This window comes from Sceloporus undulatus, chromosome 2 (assembly GCF_019175285.1).
Source record: "Sceloporus undulatus isolate JIND9_A2432 ecotype Alabama chromosome 2, SceUnd_v1.1, whole genome shotgun sequence".
In the NCBI taxonomy this organism is placed as follows: domain Eukaryota; kingdom Metazoa; phylum Chordata; class Lepidosauria; order Squamata; family Phrynosomatidae; genus Sceloporus; species Sceloporus undulatus.
In genome coordinates, this window is record NC_056523.1 from 89,729,451 (window position 1) to 89,749,794 (window position 20,344).

Sequence of the window (20,344 nt, forward strand, 5' to 3'; positions counted from 1 at the left end):
TACAAACAGTGTTAAAAAAGACTTGGCTTAAGGTCTTTTGAAGTTTTGAATTAGTTCACATTGACTGCAGAATGTAAACATGACTGAGCTGCAACATGTCAGAAATCTGTCACCCATTTCATGTAATGAAGCAAAATGTTGATTAAACTCAACTGAAGAATATAAACCACAACACTAATTCTTTTCACTCATACCTACCCTAATCTGGTATGCCTGCTGGAATCAAGTCAATTTCTAAACTGGTTTATTGCTGCTGCTCATCCAGAGGCTATGCACACAGTACATTCTAGTCAATATATACTGCAGAAGACTATCAGGCACTCCAACAGCTGCAATGTTGTTCTGCATTTTATTTTGTTATTATATACATTCAGCAAAGACAGATGTCCCATAGCTTATCCAATGCCATGAATATACTCAGTGAAACATGAATATTCATCAAAACTAAGGATTTATAGTTTCACACTTACTAGAATGGCATTTCAAAGCCAATGATGACTAACATCACAGCAACATACAATGAACATGGCATACTGTAAAGATTGATGGTTTCATTTCCCGTAGTCACATAACTCTGGAAGGCACTCACTTTGGAGCTAATGGCATTGTCAATACATAGTTGGGCCTTTGAGCCTCCTCAAAAAGCATTATACAGTGTTACACATTTCCATAAGGCTGTTAAAAACAAAGAGGTGCAACTCTGTAACAAATGTCAATGAGGAAGCTCTGAAGGACAAATAAATTTCTTCAAAAATTTCAACATACAAAGACTTCAACATACTCCAAAACTGGATAAAGCAAATCTAGACTTTTTTTATTTTTTTAACAATTTGCCAAGACTGGAATGAGAGATAAATAGAAGGCACAACAATTTTGTTTTTGTTTTAATACAAATACAAACTAAACATGAAAAAACTTCCCTATTTCAATAAAAAAATTTTCACAAGTTCAGGAAGAGTGTTTTAAAGAGTCACGTTATAGACATTTAAAACCTATCCCACAATCCTTGTAAGTGGTAAAACAGTAGTGAGAATTCCTTTTCGTGATCATGTACCAAAAGAAACATTCTACAGATACCCTTTATTCCACTTTTACAGCGCCACAGAGAAAAGGGTAATGTCGATTTTCAAGCCGCAACATCTCCAGACCCGTGCTGGATAGATCATAAGACCTCACTTCCTAAGGAATTAATTTATTTCCCTGCCCTTGAAATGTTTGTCACGTGCTAAGTTTTCCTACAGGTTCCTGAACACATGCAGCTGAAAAGGATAATTCCACTGACTGAAGCGCACCCCCGTTTCAGTAAGGAAAGAAAAAAGAAAAAAAGCGCCACACATTCCATTAGGAAAAAAAACATTGGTACCAAAAAAAAAAAAAAAAAAAAAAAAAAAGAACCCAGTCCATATTTCTGCAGCAAGCAAGGATTCTGTTCTCTCTCTTTTTTAATATCCACTTTTTCCTGAAATATTGTTCCACAAAGCTGGAATCTGGGACAAGGACTAGGGGAAAAAATCACAAAACCAAACACAAACAAAATGGGCCAAAATAGTATCAAACGTAGCAGTCTATAACAGGGTAGGGCCACATTCCAAGATACCCAAGGCTGAAATTCACAAATCTGCAGGAAGAAGGGTTTGTCGCATTATGTCATCCGTGAATCACTGACGTTGCCCAATGCCCCTTCCAGTGCCAAATCCTGGTTTCTGAGACATCCCTCCACGTGGAGGACCTCGGATCCCACCTCCCAGCCCCCCACGGGGGCCACCAGGCCCACGGGGTCTGTTGTCTCTGCGATCACCCTCCCTGGCTGCTCGTGTTTTTTTCTCTTCCACATTCAAGCGCACTTCTCCTCTGAACATGACTGGCTGTAAGAGAAAAGTGAGAAGCTGAAATCAATACACAGGTAAAATGACATTGTGACAACCCACAAAGAACGAAGAAGAATATATAGAGGTGAAGCCTAATTCATCTACACCTCACAGTAGGTGTGCTATGGACCATCTATTTGAAATATTTGTAACATCCATTTGAAGTATTTGTAACATATTTTTAGGTGAATTACCTCATAGTCCATTCCTACCTCATGTATGAATACACTCTCCTGTGGTGTTTTACCGTTTCCACCTCTGCCTTTTTGATTAAAGCTAAGTAACTATGCTACCAAGGATCCCACATAATAACTAAAATGAAATGAACTTACCTAAAATTAATAGGTAAGTTAAACAATGTGATCTTGATAGTAACTGGGGTCCATTCCCAGCATCTTCTCAACAAAAGGAAAATATACTTTTCGTAATTCTCCCTTCCCCCATTCTTATGTGTAAAATATATGACGACTCTATAGGCTTCTGAAATATACTGGACCTTTTGACATTTTTCACTATAACCATAGTATTTCAATTGTGCATTTTGTTTGTTTCTCTAGTGTTTTCTCTTCCTGAGTTTTGTGATATCCCTATATAGTTACTAACAGTAATTGCATATTGAGGTCCACTGTACTGCAATAGTTATTTGTGTTCAGAGTGTATTTTTTGAGCATTTTAAATAAAAATCTAGTTCGAAAATCTACTTATTAACTTCCTTTCTAACTAGAACTCTAAAATGGTCCACTGGCTCACACAGAATATGATTCTGTTTGAAAGACTATACATGAGAATAAGGGTGTTATTTTGAGGAGAGCGAAAGAAAAACAGATTCTCATCTCCAAGATGCAGTGTTACTGTTTGTCCAAGTAATTAACTCACCATCGTCTTAAAGCAGGAAGTTTTAATTAAACATTTTTTCCTGCTTTATTTCAGAAAAAAATGTTAGTATATCTCAGCACAAACTATGTCACTTAAACATGACTCATTCGAGCTTAATGTACCCTATTCCCAAGGATCTTCTGAACTGGTTCTGGATCATCAAACACCACAAATCCAAAGTTAGGGAGCTTTCCTCCACTGTTGATACGCAGTTCCACCACATTCCCATAACCTGCAAGAGAGTTTCCAAGTTCTTTGATCACACATTAGACTGCTCTACAGAAAAAGGCATGTACTTTTAGATACAATCCCCAAAGCCCACCCACAGGAAAGCAATATCTGTGACTTACTTTGGAAGAATTCCTTTAGTTCCGATTTATCCACATCATGGGGGAGGTTTCCAACAAAGAGTTGATGGCTGTCTGGGTACCTCACCATCCGTCTAGTTTCCATGTCACCCTGCTCTCCTTCCCGCACTTGAATTAAAATGAGACGGGGAAGGAAGGGGCGAGAGAGAAAAAATAATAGACTACAGATGCTTCTTTTGTTAATTTGAACAACAGGAAAAACACTTTGTTATTGCTGACTCTGCTATAAAATTTTCAATACAATCAGACAAGCAAAGTTCCATACAGAAGACATAACTTAATTACTTTATCCCCTTCTACTCACAAGCTTAAATCATTAAGATATAAGTGGTCCACAACTCATTTCTTTAAACTATAATGAAATAACCATATGAAACATTAAGTTGTGGTATGTGAGATGTCACAGCACCTGGTTCTATTTGGTGCAAAATTTTCCCTGCTGTTAAGGAACACTTCTTACTGTACAGAATCAAAAGCAATCTTTAAATAGGAATAGTACATCTGTAGAAGGTAGAATATTTCACTTTTCATCTCAACACGAACTACACTTTTGTTACAGTGAGGTTTTCTTACTTGGTCTAGGGCCTCTTTGTGGGGGAATGTTCGTCCGCTGTTCCCTCACTCTCTGGTCCCGCTGAGGTCTCTGCGGTGGAGTTTGGGATTCTGGTTTAGATTCAGGGCGGGGCTGCAAAAATGCACCAGCACAAATATGATGAGCAGAAGTCAAGCAAAGCTTTATCTCAGAGAGAAAGGAGAGGAAACGTGTTCAAGAGTACAGAAGGAAGTGCTTCCTAAACTTGGCATGTCATTTTGCTGCAGGAGATATGAGGTAACTGTCTGGACAGGAGTCACAGTGGAAAAAGCTGCTTCTTCCTGACAGCTTTCTGTAATTTCTACAATAGTGCCAGTATGTTGTTGTGTTCTAATCTCACTGGTCCAAAATCCATGCAAGTGCTTCTTAAAATTCATAAAGGTGGCTGGCACTAAGCCAGGAAGTCTATCAGACACTTGTGTGAATTGTATCAGTGACAGTGATTATATTCAAAACACTGAGCCTTTCCTTCTAATACTCAGAGTATCCACTTTGTTAAGAGTGCAGATTGCAACACTAGAAATTTCTGGTAATAGCCCATGAAGAAGGCCAATTGGTGACAAGTATGAAACAAGTTGAGCTTTTTAAGGTAACGGTTTTGGACCATCACACAGCATGTGGGACTTTGTTTCCTCGTACTCTCCTGTGAATACGTGCTTTTCAGTTTTTTTGTTCTGATAATGCATCAACTGTCAGCCTTAGCCAACACAGCCAACGGTGAGGGTTGATAAGAGACTGCAGTCCAGCAATATCTAGAGAATCGGACATTTTCTTCAGTCCTGACGTATTCTTTCATCAGGCTTCCTCTGATGATTTTAGAAATAGCCTAAATACACTGGCTGGCATCCTGTTCAGTAATTATGTTTTCATAAGCCTGATGTGTTGTTGTTGTTGTTGTGTGCCTTCAAGTCATTTCTGACCTATGGCAACTCTAAAACGAACCTTTCTCAGTTTTTTTTTTTAAGTGTGTGTGACTTGCCCAAGCTAACCTAGTGGGGTTCCATGGTCAAGCGGGAATTCAAACCCTAGTCTCCAGAATCACAGTCCAATGCTCAAACCATACCACCATGTTGGCTCCAGATGTACATTATTTTAATTACATTAATTCACTTTTGGTCATTGTGATAATGCAACAATTGTAAAATTAGCCCCCCAAACCCTACCTTTTAATCTATGCAGCCCCACCCCACAGACATTTCCAAGGCATTGAAAATCGAGTGGTGATGACCCCGCCAGCCTTCTTCCAGTAGCAGGGTGTGGTGCAATAGGCAGTTGTGACAGGACCCCAAATTCCTCTGTGGGGGGCTGTATGGCTTAAAAGCTAAGTTTCTTGGGTGCAGCATCAACTGTAGCCACAGAGATATAGCTAGGTTGCCACAGCTATGCTTTCCAATACCAGATCTTGGCTAATTTTTTAAATTTATTTATTTACTCTGCTGTTGCTTTTTTAAAAATACATGTTACAAGCTACCTCTGGACTATATTTAATGCAATAAAAAAAGAAATAATATTTCCCAAAATCATCTGGGTACTACCAAGGCTAGTGATGCAACCCCATTATTAACCATGAGCAATATCATTATGTATTAGCAGAAAGTGTTTGTAACATTCTTGCCAGAATCCCATCACATGCAATTAATTTCAACAAAAATGCATCTTCTTCAAGAAATGTTCTAACTAAAGGAAAGATGCTTGGCACAACAACTGATCATGCACTATATAACAAAAAAAAAGGCTACCTAGTGCTATAAATACAATCAGGCTGCAATTACTGTAATCTTAATTGTATATCACCATACTGAGATAGATTAGCTGGTTTAAAAATATTGCTACCTGTGATGCTGGCAATTTGACAACATGGGGTGGTATGCCTGAAACAGGAACAGCTCCACTGGGTGGTAGGTTCTTACTAGTTACAGAAGCCCAGGATGATGTCTAACAGAAAGAAACAAGATCTTAGTTTACTACTTTCAGGTATCTGTGTTCTTCAAAATGACACCAATTATCTTCCCACATTAAAGTCCTAGCATCTCTCTACCAAGAATTCTACAGACATATTATTATTTATGCTATAGGTCATGTAAAGAAATTTGTTGAACATCTGCCCATCTTTTAGGATTTACCTCTGATAAACATCAACATCCCTTCAAATTATCCCCAAAGCTGGGATTTTCCAAAAGCATTTGTTCTTATTTCTTAGAACATCAACCAGCAGAAGGTACAAATAAAGCTCACCACTCTAAACTCAATAAAGTGGTTAACAGCTACAGCTACTGTCACTGTATAACCTGCAGAATATATAAACAGCCAATTGCTAGTCTTTTAGCACATCTCAATGCTAGACAAAACTTATGAACTCCAGAAATAGGAAGATTTTTGAGCATATAAATAACATACTAATGCTGAGAACAGGTACTTTAACAGCTGTATCCAAGAATGGCAACTCCATAAACAGGCAAATAATAATAATAATAATAATAATAATATAATTTATTTATATACCGCTATGCTAAAGATCATAGCGGTGAACAGCAAATAAATACAACAATTAAAATATCACAGACCCCAGCAGCCCCGACATATACAATATCGTATCACAATAAAACAGTTAATACTTAAAAACAATTAAAACCATACAAAACCCCATACAAATGGCTGAATAGATGGAATCCACCAATTACATCGCCAGGGGGGAAAAGATACCAACAGGCTCATGGGGGAAAAGCCTGGCGGAATAAGAAAGTCTTCAGATTCCTCTTAAAACCATCAAGGGTGGTGACTGTACGGAACTCATGGGGGAGAGAGTTCCAGAGCTGAGGGGCCGAGACTGAAAATGCCCTCCAAGATGAACTAAATCGAGCATCTGGAACTCTTAAAAGATGTTTCCCACCCGATCTGAGAGTGCGGGGCGGATTGTATGGGGAGAGGCGGTCCTCCAAGTACCCTAAACTAAAGGAGGATCTTTTCAGCAGTTCTCTCCATGCATTCCCCCACACTCTCCCCAAATCTGGTCCAGAGGGTCCTTTCTGCCTAAGGATACTTACCATCAGCAGCATGACCAGCAATGGATGCAACACTGAAACTCTACAACTCAAAAGATATAATACAGCTTGTCCTACTGCTTTGTAATCATACAATACCATACATCTATATCTATAAATCTGTTTATAAAGCAATGTATCAACCAGAGACTTTCTGGTAAAAAATAAATGCCGTTTCATCAAAACAAGAGCTGCATGATTCATACAGGTACAATCTCAATCTTTTGACAGTTCTTGTAAGGTGTCTCTCACTTGACTCTTGATTTAAAAAATAAAAGAGTATACCCAAAAATGGAAGGAGATAATGGAGAAAGTCACTATGTTACCCTAGAGTCTTCTTGTTGTACAGCAGGAACTGGATCTGCAGGAACTGGAGACGGACTCTTCTCTACAGTCTCCTCAGGAGCTGTTTCTTCTAGCACTAGCTCTGGTTTTTCTTCCTGTACCTCTGGTTCAGGCTCCTGCTCAGGTTCAGGCTCAGCTTCTTGCTCTGGCTCTGCAACAGGTTCCTCCAACTGTTCCTCTAAGTCATTGCTGTTTATGGAAAAATATTTTCATTACAGGTAGCCACATGTCTCTACAGCATCTCAACATCTAGATACTCTGCTTCTTTTAATCTACATCCTCACTTGACAATGGTTTGCTAACAGTTTAAATCAGCAATGTCCCCTGAGGTCCTATCACTAGACCTCTATAAACAAAGTTGATAATTACTCAGTTTTTTAAACAACAATGATACACATGCATTGCCCCCCCACCTGCACAGGCATAGCTGGATGCTTAAATCTCAACACTTCCTTTACCACAAGCTTTAAGAACTGACATGCTTTTCATTATGCTAACACTAAGACTGCAGTCACTGATGAACACTAACATAATATCAATAGTGCAGATTGCTAGGAACTGCACTTAAACATTTGAAGGGCTAAATCATTCCCATTCTACCATAAAGCCTTGGGATCAAACATTAACAGAACATTTCTATTAACTGTTTGCAGCACTAACACAGAAGGACACCACTGTTAAAACAGTGCTAATTTCAAAGTTAATAATGTTTTTCAAGGAATGGCTCACTCCCACATGTCATTCAGTGGCATAGTTACTGCTCTCTGTGCATGTGAATTTACCTGACAGACTGGTCATAGTAGGGTGATGAATCATCAGCAACTGCCTCAGGAGTCTGTTGCCTTTCCTCAGGTTCTTCTGCCTCTTCCTCAGATTCTGATCAAATAAGTAATTATTTTTCTCAAATGTTATGTACTGCGCTATGTTCAGAATGTACACTAAATGTATTTACGTGTATTAGGTCTATAGAATATATATTTTAAATTAATGTTTATTATATTAAAAATACATATAGAAAACATACACACAAATAGACATTGACTATCTTAAACTAACATAAATCTTCCTGAGCTCTGATATTTCCATTATTTTCTAATGTTATAGATAATTCTTTTCCTTATTTGTATTTTTACTTACTTATTCTATATACCTAGGTAAGTAGATTAGGTATATAGAATTTCTGAGCTAGCCTTCACTGTTCATTTGTTTTAACAATATAATAATCCAGATAACACACTGGAAATACTTTAGACATACCATATTATTCTCTCACAGTCCTAGCAGACCATAAGGAAAACTAATATTATCCTTCAAATGTAGGTGACAGGTGAGGCCAAGAAGGAAAAATTTGCCTATGGCCACCCAGTGAATTTATAAAAGGATGTCCTGATTTGTAGCTCAGACTATTAGCCACTATAACAAATCAGTTCAAAGCAATATTCTTCAATTGGCTTGAGAACAGATTCCCAACTCTAATAGTTATATTTTATGCACTGAAAGACTTAATCCTGGTTCCAAAGCTCTTAAAATACAGTACAATGGGTACTTCCCAGTCCAATAGGGTAGCTTTAGGATTTCAACCCTTTATAGAGATAATGTGCAGATCATTAATCCTATTTAGGATGACTGGGAGTAAGGAAATGGGAGACTGATAAACTGTTACCTGCTGGGGTTTCATATGCTAACAATCTAGATATCAGTGTCACTGTACAGGCAGTATATCAATATATAACTCAGTACAGTACAGAGTCATGGTTTCAACTAAAACCACCAAATGTTTTATTCATTCCAATATAAAGCACACTGGAGTTCTATATTCTCAAAATGAATGTATGACACTACTATGTTAGAAATGACTACAGCTCCTTAACCAGCAAAACTTGACTGCATCTTTCTCAGCATAGCCATTGCTGCAGTATATGAAGAACTAAAGGTTTTTAGTGACTAGCAAACCTATAGATCATGAACAAAGAGGAAAAACTTGACTGAAAAAAACAACCAATTGCTCATAATGTTTTTAGGCTAGGATCCAATGGGCTAAATCTGGTGAGAAAACTGCTTCCTTCAGTAGAATTGGGACTATGGCCATCTTCCCTCATGGCAGCTACCCCCCACCCCCGCCCACCACAGAAACCTGCTCTAGAGGGTTGGGAAAACTTCAAAACCTGGGTATGGGCCAGTGCCCAGGGCTGCCAAGGACAGAGGTGAAAATGTCCATCTTGCTGATGCAACAGCACCAGTACAATAAGGTCTTCTGGTCAATTTGGCTATATAGCATTAATAAATTTCTCCCTATTCAATTCATAGCTACAGAATATCAGGCTGACTGGGTCAAAATGCTTTTTAAAGAGAGAGAGAGAGAAAGAGAAATTATACAGCAATCTAAAACAGCATGTTCCTATTCCTAAAGAAAGTATTACTAATTAAATTGAAATCAGCATTTCATAACCAATCATGGCTAGTCACAAGCTCTGACTAAATTCTTAAATTTGACTATGCAAATATTCAACTTGTGTATTGATAGAGGGAAAAGTTCAGATTCGGCTGATTAGACAAACACAACACGACATGTGAAAGTAGCAAAGCCCCCAACCACACTTCATAAGATTTTTGAGTGGATCTTATAATTTCAGTGATTTTTCAGTTTAATATGCAAGTAAATTAAATTGGAATTCCCTATTGGATTATCAAGTACAAAGTTCAACTTTTTAGACTCCTTTGTCAGAAGGGATTGAAGCTTGATCTTATATTTTTTATCAGTTGTGAGTGCTGGTAATGTTCTGCTGTGAGGAATCTCACTGAGCTGAGTATATATATACTTAGGATCTAATTACTGTATTCCAACATTTGGAACTACTCTGGAAGCAAATGTGCTGTTAGAATCAAGAAGTTATACATAGTAATATGAGATTTACCCTCTGGAGGTTCTGCATCTAAATCACCAAAAACTTCATCCTGGTAGCGGAATATGTCGTTATGCACATAAAACTTGTTTGCAACAGACCCCTGCAGATGACAAAAGTGAAATATAAAATTTAGCTATTCAATCTGATTATACTTAGCAGTAATATGCTTTTGAGTTATAATTTGCCACTCATCTGTGTTCTGAAACAGTCCCAACACTGCTTTCCCAATCTGCACAATGCAAAAAACAGAGGGATGCTTCCATCACTGATTTCATAGAATCATAGAGTTGGAAGAGACCACCAGGGCCATCCAGTCCAACCCCCTGCCATGCAGGAAATCCAAATCAAAGCATCCCCGACAGAAAACAGAAAGATATTCTGGATATCAACGATAAAGAAACAAGATCTAGAGTACACGAGTTTTGGAAAGTACAGTTATACTAGGCTTAATACACCATGACAGTTCAGTACTGTACTGTCAAATTAAGAAGTAAGAAGGAAAGATTGAGATCATTCTGCCCTCTGCTAAACTGAAGGGCATGACTTTCTGGTGCTAAAGGGAAAACTATTCCTAATCTACTGGAGTGGGGAGGGAAAGACAGCCACAGGTTGCTCTCTATTTTGCACAAAATCTAGAAATCCACCCAAGCAAATGTTCTCCCCACTTCTATATTTTCCTGCAATTTTATGAACATTTTCATAAGATTGCATGACCTCAGGCAGTCATGTCTCAACATGTCTGCAGGGGATTTAGGGTGTTTACCATGCAGGGTTAACATTCTCCCACTATTCTCATTCTCTCCATCACAATTACCATACACACGGATAGGTTTTATGAACATACTGCATTTCAAGAACATTTTTAAAAACTCACTACAGAGAAAACAAGGAAAACTTTGTGTCTTTAACTCTGGTGTTTATGACTGAAGAGTCACCTAGAATTTAACCTAGTTTGCCTGTGCTGGACTACAGCTATTGGCAAAAATGTTTGCATTGCAAATGGCTGTGCTATAGTAAAAATAAATGTAACAGATAGATATCTGACACAGAATATGCAAGCACTAGAACTGGGAGGGGCAAGAGGAAGCAAATCATAATGTGATATGTGAAGACAGGACAGGTGATTTATGTAGATTGTTCAGAACACTTAAAGCTGATTGAAAGCAGATTTATGTATTACCATTTAATGGGTAATACATGGGACAGGTGCACTGATGGCATCTTACTCCCAATGAAGAGGGAAAAGGGAAGTATGCATGACCACCATCCCACACACAGAACAAGAAGCTCATGTAACCCCTTCCGAGATTCTTTCAGCTCCAGGGAGCAGAAAGGATGTAGAAACAGCAATACAATAATAATTTCCAAAGCTGTTAGTCACTCCTCTCCAACAACGTATTTCTGAGGAAACGGTAACTGAGCAAATGGCAGACAGTTCCAGAAGTTATATGGCATTCATGTCATGTAGACAGATTCAGCAAATGAATACATTTTGCAATGGCCCAGTTAAGGGTTGTTAAATTGACACAAAGCCCTGTCATGAATTTCCTCTTGTATGGCTGTCTTTGAGAAAAATAATTACAGTGTTCCTTTGCCTTATGCAGGCGATCTGTTCTAGATCCCCCCCCCAGCATAAGGCAAGGTCTGAGTATATTCGAGCCCCATTGAAAACAATGGGGCTCTTGCCCATTTCCTGTATGACGCAGGAGCACTGTACAGTATGTTCTCTATAAAAATAGAAGTAAAACAGATTACCTCTTTCCTAGATATCCAGGCAATTAAAACGTTCTAAATTAATTTTTATTGGATGAAACGTTAAGTATAATTTATAAGTGAGCCTTCAAATTAAAAACATTGCAATAATCTACAATATTTACATTACTGAGAAACTATTTAACAACGGTAATAGAGACAGGCCAAAATAAAGCTGCTTTGGGTCACTTTGGAGGTATGTTGTTTAAATGATGCATGCGACCTAAGAGTCTAGAAGCTGCACCAAAGCTGTGCTCCTGTCTTTAGGAGTGGATTGTGGCTTTGCCGTGGCTTCTGGACTCTTAGGACACAACATCATTTAAACAGCATATCTCCAAAGTGAGCTGAAGGAGCTTTATTCTGGCCTATCTGTATGGGGCCAATGTTTCCATCACCAACAGCAAGGGTACTATCTTGGCTCCAAAGCAACAGACAGGTATTTCATAGTTGTTTGAACTCAAAAAATAAAATAGCGTCACGTATAACAATAGTCAATTCTACCATCCCCATGCCCTACACTCTTGATACATAGCATACTACTTCATGCACATATTACTTCACGTACATATATTTCCCAGGCTACATACCTCAGGGGCAAGCACAAATGTCTGCATGAATCTCCGCATTGGCTGAGTGTTATTAGAGAGTTCACCCATGACCTGTACAACAACACCATCATTAAGAGTGGCATGAGCATCCACATGTCGGATTTTTGTGCGGCAATCCTTAAAGTTCAGTGACAGCACCTTCTTGTGGATATCCTAAAAAACATGTTTTTAAAAATATGATTTGAGGAGAAACCTAAAGGATTTAAGTAACAAATATGAGATGTAATGGGCATAGTAAAGCAGAGAATAAAAATTCAACAAAACACAGGTCCAGCATGTCTAGACTCTTAATACAGTGGTACCTCGGGATACGAAATACCCAGGTTACGAAATTTTCGGGATACGAAAAAATCCCATAGGAAAACATTGTTCCGGGTTACGAATGTTTTTTCGGGTTACGAAAAAACTTTTGGTGCTTTTTTCGGCTTTTTCGCACGGAATCGCGGCTTTTCCCCATTAGCGCCTATGGCAATTCGGCTTACGAAGGCTTTTCGGGTTACGAACGGTGCCACGGAACGAATTAATTTCGTAACCCGAGGCACCACTGTACATTTGATTAAGTCAACTTTTCCTACAATATATTTTAAAATTACTCTATGACTGCTTTTAAATACTTTAATTAATGCCCTAACTATCCATGCCATCTTACTTCAATATCGTCTATCAACTACATTATATATTAAACCCATCCATTGGAAGGTATGCAAGACCCAATGTAAATTACACAACAGTAACATTCAAGGACTGGAAAATGGCCAAGAACTCCTCAAATGTTCATGCCGTTGCCCAGTTACTTACAATATTTCAAACTGGATGGCCAGCACAAAAATCTGATCCCTTCCGATTCTCAAAATTGATTAATTGGTCAAATAATTTTACAGACATTTACACAATACATACTGCCTGCCCGTGGACTGCATCCGCTGGTTTCCCATTTGAATCCAGGCCACCATGGACATAAGAAGAATTCTTTCCATAAAACCTGTGAAAGGAACACTTTATATATATCATAGTTGCTTTATTTGGATGAATGCAAAGCTGTTTCTGCAACTGTTCACTGGCAAAGAAATGTACAACTGGCCCTCTGTTTTCGTAGGGGATCCATTCCGAACCCCCCCCCCCCCCCTAAAAAAAAAGGCCCCCCCATATTCAAGCCCAATAGGGTTGAATGGGGCGTGCCCCTGTGCACACGGCCCAGGTGTGTGCACCATTAAAAATAGCAGAGGTCGCCCCTCCGTAGATATTCAAGGTTGCAGATCTCAGATCCACGAGTTAAGAGGGGGCGAATGTATTTTAAAGATCTGCCTATACGACATAAAAAACAGAAACATTAAGTGCCTCTATAACTCAGGCTGTGGCATTCATTAACTGCCAGGTCATAACAAGTAACTAGAAATTAACTTCAGGCAATCACATTTTGACAGATTCCTTAATTTGCCAATATAAGGCTCCTAATTTTATCTTTAAAACGAAAAAAGAAATTAATTCACTAAATATGTTCAGATATCTTATACAATTGTTAGCCAGTCCTTTCATACCAGAAGCCTCCTGCTGTTTTGCAAAAGAGCTCTGCCAATTATATCATTTTTTCTGTAATTCAAGAAACAATAAATTAAGATGATTTAGCTAGCAGATTGCCTTTGGAAAGAACATTAATCTCTATTTTCCTAGCCTAGAGGCTGAGCCATAAGGAAGAGGCTAATGGCACCTATTAAAGCTTCCTTAAAAGAAACCACCATAGAAACTACATTTGTATGGAAATGAAGATTACATGTAAACATAGATTTATTTTATTTTAAAAAGCACATTAACATACTAAAACTATGTCACACCAGATTCAAATTTTGATCCTTGATTCTCCAAATTTACATATCAAGTTAAAGAAAATGGAAACACAGAAGAGTATAAAAGATGTAGATAGCAGGCACACAATCCTTAATTGTCTAAACTAAGACAATCATAGAATCATAGAATCATAGAATCGTAGAGTTGGAAGAGACCACTAGGGCCATCCAGTCCAACCCCCTGCCATGCAGGAAATCCAAATCAAAGCATCCCTGACAGATGGCCATCCAGCCTCTGTTTAAAGACCTCCAAGGAAGGAGACTCTATCACCTTCCGAGGAAGTGCATTCCACTGTCGAACAGCCCTTACTGTCAGGAAGTTCCTCCTAATGTTCAGATGGAATCTCTTTTCCTGTAGCTTGCATCCATTGCTCCGGGTCCTGTTTTCTGGAGCAGCAGAAAACAAGCTTGCTCCCTCTTCAACATGACATCCTTTCAAATATTTAAACAGGGCTATCATATCGCCTCTTAACCTTCTTTTCTCCAGGCTAAACATCCCCAGCTCCCTAAGTCGTTCCTCATAGGGCATGGTTTCCAGACCCTTCACCATTTTTGTTGCCCTCCTTTGGACACGCTCCAGTTTCTCAATGTCCTTTCTGAATTGTGGTGCCCAGAACTGGACACAATATTCTAGGTGGGGCCTGACCAGAGCAGAATACAGTGGCACTATTACTTCTCTTGATCTAGACACTATACTTCTATTGATGCAGCCTAAAATAGCATTGGCCTTTTTAGCTGCCGCATCACACTGTTCACTCATGTTCAACTTGTGGTCTACTTGGACTCCTAGATCCCTTTCACACGTAGTTTCATTCAGCCAGGTGTCACCCATCCTATATCTGTGCATTTTATTTTTCCGCCCTAAGTGCAATACCTTACATTTCTCCGTGTTGAATTTCATTTTGTTAGCTTTGGCCCAGCTTTCTAGTCTATTCAGGTCATTTTGAATCTTGATCCTGTCCTCTGGGGTATTAGCTATTCCCCCTAATTTGGTGTCATCTGCAAATTTGATAAGTATGCTCCCAATTCTGTCATCCAGGTCATTGATAAAGATGTTGAATAGCACTGGGCCCAGGACAGAGCCCTGTGGGACCCCACTGGTCACTTCTCTCCAGGATGAAAAGGAGCCATTGTTGAGCACCCTTTGGGTTCGGCCGGTCAACCAATTACAGATCCATGTAACAGTTCCTTTGTCTAGCCCACATTTTACAAGCTTGTTTGCAAGAATGTCATGGGGAACCTTGTCAAAGGCCTTAGTGAAATCAAGATATACTACATCCACAGCATTCCCTTCATCTACCAAGCTGGTAATTTTATCAAAGAAAGAGATTAGGTTTGTCTATCCTTAATAGTCTATACTAAATTGAACTAAAATTTAGTCTAAACTAATTTTTCTTCTGTCATTAGCAAATCTGAAAGTGAAGGAGAGGCTATGATGAAATATCTACACTTGTCCCTCCACATTTCCAGGGGCTAGGGGCAGAAGCCCCCTGCAAATGTGGAAAAATCGTGAGTAACCTCCACCACCATGCAGAAGCCAGGTAAAGGGACAGGAGGGCGGGGGGGGGGGGACCAGGTGCCTGCCTGCTTTTTTTCCCCTCTGCCTTTCCATGCCTTTTACTGGCTTCAAGGAGTCAGTTAAAGGGACAGGGGCGGGGAGAAGCACAGGCACACACTCTTCCTGGCTGCTCCCTCCCTCCTGGGCTTTCTTTTTTTCCCCATGGAGAAAAACCTGAGAGGAAGGAGGAGGAGGAGGCCATGCCAAAGTGGGTCTAACATTTGTGAATAATCAAAACCGTAAAAGTTACGTCCGTGAATACAGAAGGAGAAGTGTTTGTTGGGAAATTGACCTCATAAAGTGTTTTAAATGTATTAATATTAATCTGCTTTTAAAAAGAAAAGAGGTGGCCTATTATAAGGAAAGAGAAAAAAAATGAAGAAAACACAAGCAAACAGGCAACAATGCAAGTTTCAATTTATGCTGTTTGTTATAAACATTTTTCACTTTATAGCAAGAAAAGGAAAAAAGGCAAACAAAAGGAGACTTTACCTGTGCAGATAGTCTGGTGCCTGATTCAGCAGAGTATAATACTGCCTCACAAACTCCCGCCCAACAAGCAGGGGACTTGGCTTCTCCATCACCATTTCTTTGGTCAACTGAAAACTGAAGACCAAAAGTTTCAGAAAATGTGAGCATCATGCATGGTCAACTGACATCTAGATGAACTATAATTTCCTCAAATTTTTAAGCACAGCAGTACAAAATCAATGACAAAGCAGTAAGAAAATCCTCTTGAGGAATTTAAGAAGTGTTTAATGGCAGCATTAAGTCCTGTTTACCTTGTCTGATTTCAGAGTTGCCAACTTGAAATTCTCCATCAAAAAGAGGTAACCATGACCTCAAGATTACTCTTATACCATAAGCCAGTGGTTCTCATACAGTCGGGTGTGAGACTTGAAAGCCCTGATCCCTCCTCCTCCTCAAACTTTTTAAGTGTAAGATGTACACTACACATGTGTTTACATGATTTTGAATTTAAATTAATCTATTCTATTTCCTCATAAAATGTTAAAATATGAATAGACATGAATATACAAAGGAAAAGCTGCACAGTAAACAAAGTATTTTTATTCATTTACTATATCAGGGGGGAGGAATGTCTGCATATAGATGTAAAGGGGTTCATGAGGGTTAATAGTTTGAGAACCACTGCAGTAAGCCATCTCTGGGGGTTCTCTGCCCCCATTTACAAGCCACTTCCTAATAGACTTCCTAAGTGTGCCAAAAAGCTTAGGGAAGCCTATGCAGATTCCAGCATGAAATTTGAGCAGCCACTGCCTACTGGAAAAGCCCCATGTGAAATGAAAATGCTACTACAGTATTTTCCAAACCCTAAAGAAAAGAAAACATGAGGAGAAAAGAGTGTCTCATTTTGCTTCACATAATAGTTAGGACAAAAAGCAGTGCAAATCCTTCTCACAATTCCTTCTCTACAGCCTTTTTCTTCATCTTACAACACAAGGGTTCCCTCCTTTTCATGTGGGCTGGCTAATCCTTCATTTAAAGATCTCTTCTCTCCTCATATTTCATCTTGCGACCAATACGTGTGCACACGCGCTCATGCACACACAGAGGACCAAATGCAAAACACAAACTTTAAAAACCAACTCTGTAAACACACTAAAAATAGAGCAATGGGGGGGGGGGGGGGGAGGAGTTACACAAAAATCCCCCGGAATAGCAGAAGTTGAATATATCTTCTCAGTGGCATCTTTTCCCCAGGTAGCCTTTCCAGTAACATTAACATGTTTATTTGTAATTTATCTTTTCTGCTTAAAAAAAACAACAGGCTTTTTGTGCACGTAAGCATCTCCCATCCCATCCAATTGCATATCAGAATCAATTCTACAACAGTTCTCCAACATGTCACCATTCAACGTTTTAGCACAGCAACCCCTTATTAACAATGCACATTTATTTACAGCATATTTATCCCACCCATAACTCAAAACAGCTCCCAGGACAGATTACAAAAAATGCAGTAAGACTGTTCTTCACCACAGGCTGATAGTTTTAAAGTACAACAAGCACAGAAAAGAGTGAGGGGGCTGGGGGAGGATGGACAAAAATTAGGTTTTACATCATTATAATGACACTATAATATTAATACTCCACCTCTTAACCCAGTTGTGAAAGAAAAATACCTGGCTGTTCTTCATCTGTGGCTAAGCAGAGGCAGCTGGAAGCTGTAACAAGGGGCAAGCAACAGCATCTCAGCCCAGATGAAGGGGTTCCTGCTGTTGCCTCTTCCTCCTTTCATGCCCTCATACATAAAGCTGAATTGGCAACACTATTCTCATCTTCGCCTCCATGCCAAAGATGAACACAAGGAGGAGATACTAGCTTCTATCTACTGACCCTTCCTGCAATCACAATCAGGGTTTCCAAGAGTTTGCACAGATCCAACAGTTCACTGTAAGGCAAAATAACAACTTATGGCAAACAGTCCAACAGTGTTATGGATGCTGCTCAATCACTATGGCTTAGCTTCACCCACAAAGGGAGTTGCTAACAGCCAAGTGTCTCACTGTTCCTTAGATAGGCAGAGTTTGTAGTGTGTACATTATGCAAAACAAACTGTCAAGGGAAGGTACGCATTTTCTTTGGCCACTACCATTTCCAGGAGGAACTAAAATGGGAGCAATCAAGCAAGTGCGCACCATATGCTGGCTCATTCTTTAGTGTGACAAGCACCATATATACTTGTCTATAAATTGAAAAAATTATGCCAAATCCTGGGTCGATTTATATACAGGTCAATATGGTAATCCTGCTCAGAAAGTTCCTGAAAGAAATGCTGCTCACCAGCCCGTTCTCCTTACTTTGACAGAGCTGCCCAGACAAGAAGACAGACTGTGTGCATGTTTGTTGCTGGTTTGCTAGGGAGATTCAAAAGTCCTGGTGGATTTGCAAGGAAAGGGGGGTGTTTTTTGTACAGTATGTGTATGTGTTGCTAGTTTGCTAGAGAGATTCAAAAGTCCTGTTAGATTTGCAAGGAAAGAAAGTGCATTTTTCTATGTGTGTGTACGTGCACATTTGTTGCTCGTTTGCTAGAGAGATTCCAAAGACCCACTGCATTGGCAAGGAGAGAGTGTGTGTGTGGTGACTGGTACTTCACTGATGCCCTTGTTTTGTCCTTTACACCCTTTGTTACATGCCCCTAAATTGTACCCTTTGCCTTATCAAAACCCCAAAATTGGCCCCAAAATGATTCAACTTATACATGAGGTTGACGTATAGACAAGTATGTACAGTAAACATGTTGTATGTATGCAGCAACTGTACTCGTGTACAGCCTGTTCTCACTTTTACCAATGCCGAGAGGTCAGGGGATAAGCCCAGACAAAAGTGCAAGGCTAAGTATGCATTAAAGATAGGGATTCAGTGCTAAGGTGCTGGATTTTCTAGGTGCCTCTCTGGCAGTCTGAGGTGCTAACTGCATACTAATTTTAAAAGAGGCATACTACTGTGAGGAGGGGGAACTGGCACAAGTATCTTTGTTTCTACCACAGAAATGGAATGACAGGCAGGGAATGTCACATTTATTTATTTGTTTGCTTGATTTACATCCTGCCTTTCTCCCCAATAGGGACCCAATATGGCTCACAAATAACCCATTTTAATTTAGTTTGGCAATTCCAACATTTGTGGTAAACAAACTTTACAAGTAAACTACAACTTATAATGAATCCCAAATATTTGGAAAAAAATCAATTATGTAAATTCCAATCACCAAAGAAAGTTTGCAATGATATATGCGACATATATCATTGCAAAATACCAAAAAAATTAAACCTGCATCTCCTAAATACAACCAAGGGACACCTCATATATATGATGCTGAAGGGATAGCCAGTCATGACTTCAAATTTAAATAAAGACATTAAATAAAGGCTTTTTCACGGTCCCACTACCATCCCAGGCTCACTTGGTGAGGACACAAGAGAGAGCCTTCTCAGTGGCTGCTCCCACCCTGTGGAACTCCCTTCCACGGGAGACTAGGCTGGCCCCCTCACTACTGGCCTTTCACAGGCAGGCAAAGACATTTTTGTTTAAACAAGCCTTCTGAGATCTGGCAGGCTTGGTTTTTATTGGGAGATTAGAGGATTGGTCTTGGATTGCTAGTTTTAACTTTGTATGTTTTAAATTTTATATTTGTAATTTTTATATGTATACGATTTTAATTGTACAGTTTTAATTGTTGTGTTTTGTGTACGTTAGCCGTCTTGGGTCCCGCTTTGGGAGAAAGGTGGGATACAAACAAACAAACAAATAAATAAATAAATAGATAAATAGATTTAGACCTGCACTCAGGAGTTTATCACACCAGGCACTTCCCGTCACCCAATCATCAAAGGGGGCAGAAGCCTCCATGGTGTGATCGTGCCTGGCACTACAAAAGGAAAACGGAAGCGTTTTTGTCATGGAATTGCCAGGAAAACAGCCCTTTTTTTATTAACAGAAATACTGGCGATTCCATGACAAAAACGCTTCCATTTCCCTTCAGTAGTGCCAGGGACACTTCTGCCCCATTTTGATGATGTTTGGGTGATGGAAGCACCTGGTGTGATAACTGTGCACTG

General features: G+C 39.3%; 1 protein-coding gene across 4 annotated transcripts in view; it reads right to left on the reverse strand.

The window, feature by feature from the left end:
- Positions 1–335: 335 nt before the first annotated feature.
- Positions 336–20,344, reverse strand: part of G3BP1 (G3BP stress granule assembly factor 1) — a 33,313-nt gene continuing 13,304 nt past the window's right edge. The window contains exons 2-12 of one of the 4 annotated variants that reach the window (XM_042451734.1): positions 16,251–16,364; positions 13,257–13,338; positions 12,336–12,509; positions 10,006–10,096; positions 7,873–7,966; positions 7,072–7,279; positions 5,538–5,639; positions 3,686–3,797; positions 3,095–3,220; positions 2,867–2,976; positions 336–1,865 (exon numbers count right to left, since the gene is read on the reverse strand). In XM_042451734.1, the coding sequence (XP_042307668.1) occupies positions 1,659–1,865; positions 2,867–2,976; positions 3,095–3,220; positions 3,686–3,797; positions 5,538–5,639; positions 7,072–7,279; positions 7,873–7,966; positions 10,006–10,096; positions 12,336–12,509; positions 13,257–13,338; positions 16,251–16,345 (1,401 nt within the window). In that variant the 5' untranslated portion in view covers positions 16,346–16,364 and the 3' untranslated portion in view covers positions 336–1,658. Of the gene's footprint in view, positions 1,866–2,744; positions 2,998–3,094; positions 3,221–3,685; positions 3,798–5,537; positions 5,640–7,071; positions 7,280–7,872; positions 7,967–10,005; positions 10,097–12,335; positions 12,510–13,256; positions 13,339–16,250; positions 16,365–20,344 lie in introns of all 4 variants that reach the window. The other 3 variants (XM_042451733.1, XR_006102146.1, XM_042451735.1) reach the window with 3 other exon arrangements.